Raw genomic sequence first — 13,410 nt, forward strand, 5'->3', positions numbered from 1 at the left:
AAAGACTGTGTGAAATCACAATCCGTGTATGTGTCTGTCCTTCTAGACCACTGAAGAAATTCATTTACATTTAAAGCATTTAGCAGACGCTCTTATCCAGAGTGACTTACAAAAGTGCTTCGCTATTTACCCAAGAATAACCTCAGCTAGTTTGAATAGACTAAAAATTTAAAGATACCTTTGAGCTTAGACACTACTAAACACAAGTCAATATGGAGACCATAATACTTTACTATTCGCCCAAGTAGGGGTGGGTCTTCAGTCTGCGTTTGAAGACAGCGAGCAACTCTGCTGTTCGGACACCTAGGAGAAGTTTGTTCTACCACTTAGGTGCCTGGACAGAAAAAAGCCTGGACGCTTGTCTTCTGTGGGTTTTAAGGGATGGCGGGTCAAGCCAAGCCATACTTGAAGCTCAAATGGCTCTTGGTGCAGATCAGCTTTTGACCTTTTGAAGACAGCAAAAGTAGTCCTGGTTAATTGGATTTAGTGAAACAATAAATGGGTCATTGCGTTTATGGTTTTTAGTGTCAGTTTTGTATGGTGGCACTATTAATGAATGTATGAAAGACTTGTTGTGAAGTATTGTGATGTATTTTTAGCATATCTCCCACTTCTATGTGACCATATGAATAGTTATATTATTTTAGACAATATTAACTTCAACAGCATATCTTTTAAATACTGTAAACTAACATCCAGGAGGGCATATTTGGTGTTTTGTTCAATTGGTTTGGTTCAGTTTGGTTTTAAATTATATATAATAAACTGGAATTGTTTATTTGTAGTAATTTCTTGTTATTTCTCAAATATAAGCTATTTACTGACTGATTAACTCTCTGTTTATTGTTCTAAAACCTCTAATTTTCACACAATTTCCTGCAGCTTATTTAAAGCATAGGATTTTGTTGAGTACTGGTATCTTGAATGGTTTTATTCTGCAAACATATTATTTATTTATTCATTTTTCTAATTATATAACCATATTGTCTCTGTCTCTCCCTCATCTCTTTGTCTTTGTATAGGCGGTGGGCAGTGACGGTGTAAGGGTCATGATGGAGAGTGCCCTGACAGCCAGGGATCGGGTGGGGGTGCAGGACTTTGTCCTGTTGGAGAATCACACCAGCGAGGTGGCCTTCATTGAAAACCTGCGCAAGCGCTTCAAAGAGAATCTCATCTATGTAAGAACCATTCAACTGCGTCACTTGGAATGCTAAACTGTTCTATACAGTAATATACGGACGTCAGAGACCACATTGAAAATCCCGGAATTTGAGATTTTATGATGCAGTTACCTTTCAAGAAATGCTGATCAAAATACACAACATGGACAAAAGTATTGGGACACCCGCTCAATCATTCTTTCTTCCAAAACCCTGCTTTTGTTGGCGTGTCTCTACTGTCCAGGGAATGCTTTCTACTGGATTTTGAAGCATTTCTGTGAGGATTTAGTTGCATTCAGCAACAAGAGCCTTAGTAGGGTCTTCTCCAACTCTCCAACTCATCCCTGAAGTATTATTACTCGAAGTATTATTATTACAAAGTATTATTATAACCCATTATAAAATGTCCATTCCTGACATTTGGCATGGTGCCAATAAGTTCATGTTTATCTCTATGTTTATCTCCTCCAGAGAGTCTTATTCTATTGACAATACTTCTCTACAGGAACTAGACAAGCTGTGTGTTGGTGCATTTGCACATCTGCGTCAGCAATAGGTGCAATTTAACATAGCTGAATGAGTTCATTAGAAGGGGTGTCCACGGACATTTAGACATGGTGTATAGTGACATTTACACCCATGTTCACATGTTTACATCTCTCTCTCTTTCTCTTTCTTTCTCTTTCAGACATATATTGGTTCAGTGTTGGTGTCTGTGAATCCTTATAAGGACCTAGAGATCTACACCAAGCAGCATATGGAGCGATACAGAGGGGTTAACTTCTACGAAGTCTCCCCCCACATGTGAGTTCTTATTCCTACCAGTGTTGCCCTCCTGCATGGCCAGAGGAGGACTCTATGCTACACATTGAAACATACCTGCATACTGCTCAATTCATGTCATGTTCACAGTGGTGGGTTTGACCTGTTTGTGTTAGTAGCTGAGGGAATGGCTATGAATGGGAATGTCTTCGAATGCCTATGATTCTGAGTTATGTGAGTGCGGGCTGTAGTAGGAAAGTGCTGTATCCTAAGGTCTGTGTGTTTGATGAGGGACTGGGTGGTTTTTGTAGTGGTGTGTATGACTGTGTAGAGAGAGGAAGCAAGTGGGCACTGTGAGGTCAAAGGGAGATTCCCCTGCACTGCTGTAATGGGACACACACTGATCACAGACTCATGCAAGCTCTAACATTATTTATCTCAGTGGTCAGGCAGGCTGAAATAACACAGTGCTTCTCCAGAGCCATTCTACAGCTACTTAAATGACTCACAACAGCAGAGCAGTTTCCATTATCGATGCAATGCCATCCATCTTCATGGAATCATTTACAGAGAGAGTTCATGCGAAGAAACTAATTTACACAGCTACCCCCTCACTCCAAATCCTAACCAAGAAGTTTCTGAGGTTTCTTTTTTACTGTTGCAGTGGAACCATGAGGCTAGGAGTATGGGACGCAATTTTCTTTTGATTTATGGAACATACTTTTGTCCACTTGGCTGTTTTGCTCACATTTAGGGTTTAGAAAATCTAGTGTAATTTTATTTCAACTTAATCATAAAGTATATTTTGGGGGTCCAAGCACCACAGGTGTGGAAACCCTATTGTATTTGCTGATTCTTTTGCTGAGGTTGTTTTGTTTGAGTCCCAAGTCTGCGTATCAAATTGTTCGAATTTTAAATCCTGCATTGACTATAAATGCAAGAGTGGCTCATGTGTGCATAGTTTAACACAGTTACTGACTTTACATGATTTTACACAACGGTTCACAATTGGGCTTGAGTTGCAGTTTGTGGCTATATTCATTTACTTAATCATCACTTTCTCTTCTGTATGCAGTTACGCTGTGTCTGATAATGCATATCGCTCAATGCGGACGGAGAGGCGGGACCAGTGTATCCTGATCTCGGGTGAAAGTGGTGCTGGAAAGACTGAAGCGTCTAAGAAGGTCCTGCAGTACTATGCAGTCACCTGTCCTGCCAGTGAGCAAGTGCAGACCGTGAAAGACCGCCTACTGCAGTCTAACCCTGTCCTGGAGGTAAAGACCCTTCCCCCAATACTATGAGCAGGTTAAATGATTTCAATGTTCAATGATTTGGCTTAATGCATATCAGTATAAATTATATTTTTAAGTTAAGTAATAATTTTAACAGTAGATTAGTAACATTTTGCTACTGGTTTCTAAGTGATTTCTGAGTAAGAAACAGATTGTGATACTGATTGAAACCTTTTTTTAATGTATTTTTTAAAGACCTTAAGCTTTATCTACTTCACATCTCTACAGTGCTGAAACACCAAACAGGTGTTTTTTTGTTTTTTAATTCCAAAGCAGTTTGCTTAATGTTAGATTCTCCTGTAATGATAGAGTTCTGTAATGACCTGCATGGGAGGTGTAAGCTACTTTGTGATGAGACTGCACATCTGTAAGCAGGATGTCTAAAAATATGAGACAGTAACAGTGCAGGAAGTGCTGTGCAGCATCCAGGTGTTTTGCAGATGTGTATTTAGGTCTAGACTGCCCTTTAATCCAGGATTATGTGTGATGTGTAATGGTATGTTTATAGAAGCATGTTACTGTCTGAAGTGCCGATAATGCTGTCCTCCATGTTTCTGTATCATTCCCTCTTTCTCTTTCTCCTCCTGGCTATTCTCTTATGTTTCAGGCCTTTGGAAATGCCAAAACGCTGCGTAATGACAACTCCAGCCGATTCGGGAAATACATGGATATTCAGTTTGACTTCAGGGTAGGTTTTTTTTTGTTAGTGTTAATGTGTGTGTAGTGTGTGTAGTGTGTGTAGTGTGTGTGTAGTGTGTGTGTAGTGTGTGTAGTGTGTGTGTAGTGTGTGTAGTGTGTGCAGTGTGCAGTGTACAGTGTATAATGAAAGTGAGAGTGTTGTAACAGAGAAAGTGAATTAACACTAGCAGGTTACGAAATACATCACATATTAGTATACTGTTTACATTGAGCTGTACAGTGTAATTCAGCAGAGTTCAGTCAGCAGGAGATTTCTGGCCTAAAACCTTGGGCCTGAAAAGGTAACTGGAAACTTATTACTGTGCCCCCTGTTCTCATTGGCCTTTATGTCTTGGGCCTCAAAAAGCAGTTCTAGTGTAAACATAACTTTGGCAATAAGTGGGCAGAGCTCAATCCATGTACGCTCTGTACTTAAGGGTGTGTTATTTTTCATTGTTTTTGCATCTGAATTTCCATATGTTGAACATAAGATTGAGTGTACATTTTTGCTAAATGTTTGAGCATGCCCTGTAGCTCACCTACACATGCTGAAATTAACAAACCATCTGAAATACAATACAGACTATCAGTAACATTAGATTTTCTATTGGGACTAGTGATGGTATTTAAGTGTTTAAAAGGAGGTGAAATTGATTTGAATAGATGTTTAATAGATTTTTTTGGAGTGATGCCATATAACACTACAATCCTAGTCCTGGAGTAGAACTACCCATCACATTTTAAAGCTTCGTCTTCATTGGATGAGAGAAAATACTAAAAGAATCTCTGCATACCTTATAGTTAGACAATAAATCTATGTCAAAAACTTTAAATTCAAGTCAAAGCCAAGGTTAATATTCACAAAGCAAGAACCCAAAAATAAAATGTTACTGCATGCTTTATGCACCTATCTGGTATCCCTTGTATTCTCCTTGGGTGTTATTTGTGCACCTGTATGGCCCTGTGTGTTTGCATGCATACGTACGTGTACGTCAGAGTCCCCGCATTACCCCTTCTGCCTCTCGCTTTGGATGTCCCCGTTGGCAGGGCGCTCCAGTGGGTGGACACATCCTGAACTACCTGCTGGAGAAATCTCGAGTGGTGCACCAGAGTCATGGGGAGAGAAACTTCCACATCTTCTACCAGCTGATTGAGGGAGGAGAGGAGGACCTGCTGAGGAGACTGGGCCTGGAAAGGAATACGCAGCAGTACCAGTATCTCATCAAGGTTAGGAAAAAAAGAGAAAGTGGATCTGCCCACAAGAGGTAGCATGATACCACTTTTACTTATTGTCATCATACATACACAATACAGTGAAATTCTTCTCTTTGGGTATCCCAGCTTGGAAAGCTGGGGTCAGAACACATGGTCCGCCATGCTACAGTGACCCTGGAGCCTTGTGTACAAAGTATGTTAATTGTCTTGCTCAAGGACTCAACAGTGGCAGCTTAGCAAGTATGGGTACCAAACCCACAAGCTTGTGCAGAAAGCAGGTTAATTAGCCTTGCCCATTGACTTAACAGTGGTAACTAAGCAGGCATGGGTACTGAACTCACAGCCTTGTAGAGAAAGTAGGTTAATTGCCTTGCTCAAGGACCTTGTGCACTTAATTTTTCTATTTTCCTTTTAACTTCTACTATAAACTATACTATACTATATACTATAATTCATGAGACGGAGTGCTATAACATGATATATTGGGACTGGTGGCGGTCAGAGGCATGGTGCCACAGGCACGAACCTTAAGTGTATTTTCCAGATTATATGACCGTTTTGTTATCGCCATTTATTGTTAGATTTTAGGATAGAGGACAGAAAAATGATTTATTGACATTACACAAAATGAATAACATAAGATTAAGCCCTTCACATAGAATAGTTAAGGAACAGTTTATAATTTCTTATTAGGGTGTCATTAGGGTGACAAGCATTGCTTAATGCATTAGCATAAAACATTAGGGGATGTTGCAAGTCATATTAGTCCTAGATTAGTCCACACACTGCCAAAGCTGTTACTTTTATGTGAAGCTAAATTTTGTTTCATATTCATCTGCTCTGTACTCAAATTACCCTGTCTGTGTTAAATGATGCAGCAAATCATGCTTCCTCTGATTGGCTGATCTATATCCATGTCTCGAACCACACAACGTACCCTTCCTTCCTACCTACCTACCTAGCAACACTTGTGATGAGTATTGATCTGTTTTAAACCAAGTGTCTTTTATTTAGTGTACTTTATGTGTGAAATCTCCAGCATTTGCCTTATATATATATATATATATATATATCACTCTACGTATGTTAATGTTAGTCAAATTTTGTGGCTACTGTTATTACATGGCCTGCTTTACTTCTTTCTTAATTTTTACTCCCATATTTTCTACCACTATCGGCCCAGTACAGATACTCTGTATTGGGTCAGTGACACCTTTTATTATACAAACATTTACACTTGCGCTCAGGAGACTCTTTTTTTTTCTCTCTCTCTCGCACTCTCTCTCTTGCACTCTCTCTCTCTCTCTCTCTCTCGCACTCTCTCTCTTGCACTCTCTCTCTCTCTCTCTCGCACTCTCTCTCTCTCTCTCGCACTCTCTCTCTCTCTCTCGCTGTGTGCACTCCCCTGGTGTTTAATAGAGGAAGTTAGGAGTAGCCTCCCCTCCCTCTGCTTCCTTTGCTCTGCTGAGTCTGCGTGTGTGTGCGCGCATATGTCATTCTCCCTGCTGGGCTCTTTGCCTGTGGATAGTTAATTAGTCCACACTATAATCTACAGCTACTGCTGCAGCTGCTGTCCTCTCTTACAAAGACATGTGAGATTTACTGTATTTATTTTTCTAGTCGTCCATAGTTTCTTTGGTGATCAGTGCAGTACATCTAGTCTATTTATCTAGATAGGGCTCAATCATGTACCACCCTAGTGACACATAAAGATATAGTACCCATCCACCAATCAAATCAGAGTGCAATGGGAATACCCAGTGTGACTGGCAGTGAGATCTCCATTTATGTTTTCTATGTATGTTGGACCTTTTTAATGAATGTGAATTTGCATTGCAGGGTAATTGTCCCAAAGTGAGCTCCATTAATGACCGCAGTGACTGGAAGGCAGTGAGGAAAGCCCTGAGTGTGATTGGATTCAGTGATGATGACGTGGAGGTAAGAGAGAATGAGTATGTTGACCATCTACACAGGCAGAGCATGTTTAGGATACGCCCACGTCATGGGAAAATAACTCCCATTAATCTGCACTGTGTACTTCTCACGCATGATGTGGCAAGTCAGTGAACCTCCATGATTGCTTCACATCTTCCTTTGAGAAAGTGAAGGAACTCCCTTTTTATATGGGAAAAAATATTTATTTATTTATTCATTTTGCATCCACTGGTAAAGTAATTGATACTTTTTCAAAATCATAGGTGTGTAGATGCCTAACAAAGATTAGGTGCTGCTACTGTAATGCTCCATCTACCCAGATAGCATAATAGTAATTGCAGTGTGAGTAATATAATACTAGGCCTACCCTTAGACTTGAGCATTTGCTCTAATATTAAATATTGGAAGTTCATACGACATTGACCCCACCTTAACACGAACCACATCAACCGAGATTCATGAGAAGAGGTGGCCTCGGTCCTCGGTTGCACAGAAATATGCACTAGTCCAAAACACAGGACATTCCTCCCATATTTACTTTTTAGCTCACGGCCTAGACAGGTCTGACCAATAAGCGAAGAGAATGCTCTCACATGGTTTGTCTGTTTGCATTTTGGTACACATGTTTTGAAACAAACCAATCTATGGGGGGAAAAAATTTTTAACTCCATAACTGATTCGGACCTGAGTAAACGAACTACAGGTGTGAAAATGCCCTAGCAGACTCAAAAGGCCCCTCATGTTTCTGCCATCTGTTTGTATGTGTTCTAATATGTGAGAGAACCTTTTTTATATAATCAAATATTCAGTCTCTGTTCGTTAGCCTTAGGCTCTCTCTCCCTCTGTCTCTGCAGGAGTTGCTGAACATTATTGCCAGTGTGCTACACTTGGGGAATGTGCAGTTCGGGGGCGAGGACAGTGGCAATGCCTACATTACTACCGACACGCAGATTAAATACTTAGCCAGGGTAAGAGTCCAACCCCATTACTGCATGGCCCAATGCCTGACACAGTGCATATAGCACAGGTACATGGACTTTGTTAGAACAACCAGTCTCTTTTTATCTCTCTTAAAGTGAAAGTCATTAGAAAGACTCATTGTGGAAAGAAAAAACGTGACCACGTCGAACATGACTTGCATGTTTTTGCACTGTAATCGCAGTTGATAGGTGTGGATGGCTCAATTCTGAAAGAGGCTCTGACACATAAGAAGATTACAGCCAAAGGAGAAGAGGTATGACCGTTATTGCAGACAGGGCACTACGTCACTTGTCAAATGAAAAACAAATATGGTGAAAAAAAAATGGTACATTTCTTAAGTTTGTTCTATAAATATTTTTGGGAAGTGTGCATTATTTGCATGACTTCATTTCAGTATGCCTGTATGTTTCTTGCAGCTGATGAGCCCACTGAATCAGGAGCAGGCTTCCTCAGCACGGGATGCTTTATCGAAAGCCATATATGGCCGCACCTTCACTTGGCTAGTCAACAAAATCAACGACTCTCTTGCCTTCAAGGTACAGCTGCTGGATGATTAGTTTATCAGAGCGCTGGGCTGGTTCTGCTGTCTCTGATTGAAGTGTCAGAGTTTGGCTCCCTCTTGTGGAGAAACACTGAGATGACCTAAAATGCTAACTCGCAGGACTGCCTATCTGTCAAATGATCTTGCCGTGTCCTCCACATCCGGATATGGTGTCACTGTGGTTTGTCTTTCTGAATGCGTTGCAGGATGACTCCTTCAGCAGTAAGAATACCTCTGTCATTGGCCTGTTGGATATCTATGGTTTTGAAGTCTTTCAGAACAACAGGTAGGCATAGTCCAGCTGTTGACGGTATTGTTAGAATCAGAACAGGCCATTTACTTGGCCCATTACTCAAAATAAATTCTAAAACTTTAAAGAATATGAAGCCTTTAAGGATTCTGCTGCAATATACAGTAGTGTGCAGAAGTTTTAAGTACCTAAGCCAATTATACAAAATAATGTATCGCTGCTATGAAAGTGTTTTTAAGAAATTTAGTTGATCTGTTGTCAGCTAGTTTGAAGAACTTGGTTCCAGATTTCTGATGGACATTCCAGCTATAGTTACTGTCCATTCTAATTTTCTCAGGTGCCTTAAACCTTTGCACAATACTGTATATACACTAAGCGTCCAATGTTCATGGATACCCCCATTATTAGTACATTCAACTACTTTGTTTCATCCACTACTATAACAAATGTGCAAATATACACATACACAGCTTTTCTAGTCCCTATAGAGAAGGACTGCCAATAGAATAGGACTCTCTGGAGCAGAAAACATTAACACCAAATGGGAGCAGCAGAACTGTGTTCTTTGGAATGATTGTTGATTCTCCATCCAGTACTTTTGGGATGAATTGGGGAGTTGTGGGGTGGGGTGGTGATCATCCAACCTCCTGACCTCACTAATGCACTTGGTACTGAATGCAATTATATTCTCACAGCAATGCTCCAAAATTGTAGAAGGATTTACCTGGACAGTAGAGACAGTTACTCCAACAAAAGCAGGATACTTGTGGGGTTTTTTTCTTCCCCTTTTTGGAAGTAACGACAACAGAACAGGTGTCCCAATGCTTTTGTCCTGATAGTTTTAGAATTATCTGTAGAATTATCACAAGCATTTATCAACTGATGTGGACTAAAGCTTGACTTGAATATTATCGCTGTCACTCAAAAACCTTGTATCTCCATTTTTGCCTGACATTATTTAAATCTGTTGTTCTTTACATTGTGCCAAATGTCATGATGAATGGTCCAATAGAAATACTCCAAGATGTTTGTTTGTTTGTTTAGGTTTTTTTGTTTGTTTGTTTGTTTTTAAAAGTTTTTTGGCCACAGAGCGACAGCTCATCAGTTTAGTCTTGTGTCTGAGGCAGTAACGTGGCCAATCTCTCTGTATCCAGTTTTGAACAGTTCTGCATTAACTACTGCAACGAGAAGCTGCAGCAACTCTTCATCGAGCTGACCCTGAAATCAGAGCAAGAGGAGTACGAGGCCGAGGGAATCACGGTACGAGCCGCCTCCCCACACACAAACACTCACACACAAGCGTCTTGTGACTTTCAACATATAGTCCTCTGTATACAAGGGCATGGGAGAGGGGATTGGTCTGGCTTTAGGCCCAGCTTGAAGGCCTCATTATGGGCTGTTATGTGATTGTGTGTGTGCGCTCTGTGTGTTCTGTGTCATTTCTATGATAATGTTGACCTCTGGCAGCAGCATGACTCATCTCAGCACCGTCACTGTTAAAGAAAGCCTGTCTCTGACCACACGCCTAGAGTGGGCCGCTTTTGAATTCCTGACATTCTGCAAATGTTTGCTTTCATAACTTGTAATATCAGCACAGAAAAGATGAATAAATATCAGGTCTGGATTTAATCAGGTCCTCAACCCTAATTCTTAGCTGGGGTTCTGTCTGTTTGCAGTGGGAGCCTGTGCAATATTTCAATAACAAGATTATTTGTGATCTTGTGGAAGAGAAGTTCAAAGGCATCATCTCGATCTTGGTAAGAATTCCTCAAGAACATCCAAATCAAACATATTTGGTATTTCTGATTGGCTGGAAAGCATTCTATGTATGTTATGTCTGATAATAGCATGTGTTTATTAAATTGAATACCCGCAACAATAGTTGTATACAATAAGCTTCTGAACTACTTTTTGCTGAGGAAATTATACTCATGATGATATTCACAATATACACCCTTCCTGAACAGTTTGCTTGGAAGATTTTGTATGTTTTACACTCTTTTCTCCTGTCTGTCTGTCTCTTTCTCTTTCTCCCCCTCTGTAGGATGAGGAATGCCTCAGGCCGGGAGATGCCAGTGACATCACTTTTCTGCAGAAGCTGGAGGACACAGTGGGTGGCCATGCCCACTTCGTAACGTTAGTCACACCATTGATCATATTTACCTTATTTTCCATAAAACCATGGGGATGACCGTTTTTATTTATGTATTTATGTTATTTATGTAGACATTCCAGTGTGACAGTGGATCAGTTAATATAGAGTACAACCACAGCAATAATAAACATACAGTGAATAGTAAAATATGCAGTTACAGGGTGTCACAATAACTGGAAGAAGAGGAGAATGGTGTGTGAACTACAGAACACAACACAAAGATGGGAGTGTTGTAGAGCACCAGATAACAACAGATATCCACTACCTTCCAAAGAAGAAGACCTGCGTCTATGGCTACAGGTGCTAGATTAAAAGCAAACGTCCACCCAAACGCATGTAGAGGGAGAAATAGCTCATTTATGAAGCTTATAACGTTGGCTGCTTGTGAGGCTCTTAGGTAGGTTAGTGCTTAGGGAGGAAAGATGTTAGAGCCTCGCAATCACCTGCTGCATCCGCTTCACCGGAGCCTCATAACCGATCCATTTCTCTGGGTTGTGGTGTTGGTTTTCCCTCCATAAAATGGTAAGAGCATACGTACGGATGTTTGGATGGGTGTTTGCCTTCAGCTTTACATGCAGGTACTCTCTTTGGAAATGGTGCCCCGCAGCACTCGGCATATCTTTTTGTTGTGTTGGAAAGCTTGTTAGCCCTGTTCCTATTAGCCCATGTTTGTGTTACCAGGAATTCTACACAAATGTGAAAGAGACAAACCTTTGAAAGTGTGGAAACACTGAAAGGCTCCTCCAGTATGCATCACTCATAGTGATGATATTACCTGTGTTTGTTCTCCAGTCATAAGCTGGCTGATGGAAAGACCCGGAAGGTGATGGGGCGAGACGAGTTCAGGCTGCTGCATTATGCAGGAGAAGTGAACTACAATGTGAATGGTAAGTGTGAAAGAGAGGGAGAGAGAGAGAGCACAAGAGAGAAAGACTAACCTAGAGGTGATTCTAGGTAATGGTCACCGAATAACCTTATAATAAGCTGTATAAAGCCAAAGTAGGGTTGGACTGGTGTATATTTGGACAGGTAAATTGGCTGATATTAAAGAGGCAATAAAATCTCTTTATATTATTTTTATACACTGATCAGCCATAACATTAGTAACACCGACAGGTGAGGTGAAAGACATTGATTATCTTCATCTACAGTGGCTTCACACAGAAGGTGATTTGTTAAAAGCAGGACAAATTAGCAAGCTTAAGAATCAGACTGTGGCAGCTAGATGACTTAATCAGAACATCTCCAAAACATCAGGCTGGTCTTGTATGAAGTGGTCAGTCCCTATCAAAAGTGGTCCAAGAAAGGACAACCAGTGAAACGGTGACAGGGTCATGGGCACCTAAAGCTCATTAATGCGATCCATGGAGGCTCCACCTCACAATTTAAAGGACTTGAAGGATCTGCTGCAAATGTCTTATTGTGGTTTCAGATATCACAGGTTGTCTTCAGATGTCTTGTGGAGTCCATGCCTCAAATGGTTAGATCTGTTGTGGCAGCAATAGGGGGAAACAACTTAATATTAGGCAAACTTTGCTAAGGCGAAAATTACATTTCTTGAAACTCTTTATTTGAACTTCAAAAATGTACTTATAGGAACTGTTTATCAGCCAGTATTATTGGATAACCCTGTTTTCACCTCCTCAGAATTGGTTTTGACGTAAGTGCTAATATTCTGTATAGATTGGGTTCCAGTCCAAAGCTGTTTCCCAGGCTGATGACTCTGCGCAAGCAGCCTGTTTACTGACCCCTCCGTATTATTTCCCTCTCCCAGGCTTTCTGGACAAGAACAATGACCTCCTCTTCAGAAATTTGAAGGAGGTGAGTGTGTGGGACTAGAAAGAAATGTGTCAGGACAATGCAGTAGCGTTCTGTGCTGCTGTTCAGCTTTTACCGGAGTAGACTGACATAACACTGTGATATCTGATCAGCTCTTGGTGTGTGTTTGTGTAATACAGGTTATGTGCATGTCAGAAAACAAGATCCTCACACAGTGTTTTGACCGGGAAGAGCTAACGGACAAAAAACGACCAGAAACGGTAAGAAGTCCAGCTTGCCACATGACCCAGGGCTGTATTAAAATAAAGAAAGGAACCTAAAGGGTTCTTTAAGTTATGCCATAAACTGATTCTTCTGATTCCTGGGAAAAATAATAAATGATGGATCTCTAATAAACCATTTCATAAAAAAAAAATGTTTCAAGTTCCTAGGGATCCAAACATGGTTCTCATGTGGCTTTACTCAGGGAGGCCTTTTGGCACCTTTATTTTTAAGAGCTCAGGCCCAAAACTTGGCCACCCTCCATTTTCCCCAACGCAATCTGAATGATAAATAGGGGAATCGCTGCTAGCCGCCTATGCAACGAGGAATGCCCTGACTCTTGGGTGCACTCTCTACTGGTGTGTGTTTGTGCAAGTGTGTGTTTGTGTGCGTGAAGAGCC

General features: G+C 40.8%; 1 protein-coding gene across 5 annotated transcripts in view; it reads left to right on the forward strand.

Moving 5' to 3' along the window:
* The window catches only part of myo1cb (myosin Ic, paralog b), a 52,213-nt gene that overhangs the window by 31,033 nt on the left and 7,770 nt on the right, over positions 1-13,410 (forward strand). For all 5 annotated transcript variants that reach the window (XM_072691665.1, XM_072691666.1, XM_072691669.1 and 2 more), the window contains 16 exons: positions 1,023-1,178; positions 1,849-1,964; positions 2,998-3,196; positions 3,822-3,902; positions 4,940-5,119; positions 6,947-7,045; positions 7,897-8,010; positions 8,205-8,276; positions 8,440-8,559; positions 8,771-8,850; positions 9,969-10,074; positions 10,491-10,571; positions 10,859-10,950; positions 11,762-11,856; positions 12,744-12,790; positions 12,928-13,008. In XM_072691665.1, coding sequence (XP_072547766.1) covers positions 1,023-1,178; positions 1,849-1,964; positions 2,998-3,196; positions 3,822-3,902; positions 4,940-5,119; positions 6,947-7,045; positions 7,897-8,010; positions 8,205-8,276; positions 8,440-8,559; positions 8,771-8,850; positions 9,969-10,074; positions 10,491-10,571; positions 10,859-10,950; positions 11,762-11,856; positions 12,744-12,790; positions 12,928-13,008 — 1,719 coding nt within the window. The remainder of the gene's footprint in view (positions 1-1,022; positions 1,179-1,848; positions 1,965-2,997; positions 3,197-3,821; positions 3,903-4,939; positions 5,120-6,946; positions 7,046-7,896; positions 8,011-8,204; positions 8,277-8,439; positions 8,560-8,770; positions 8,851-9,968; positions 10,075-10,490; positions 10,572-10,858; positions 10,951-11,761; positions 11,857-12,743; positions 12,791-12,927; positions 13,009-13,410) is intronic.

Source organism: Salminus brasiliensis, chromosome 11 (genome assembly GCF_030463535.1).
Source record: "Salminus brasiliensis chromosome 11, fSalBra1.hap2, whole genome shotgun sequence".
Lineage (NCBI taxonomy): Eukaryota > Metazoa > Chordata > Actinopteri > Characiformes > Bryconidae > Salminus > Salminus brasiliensis.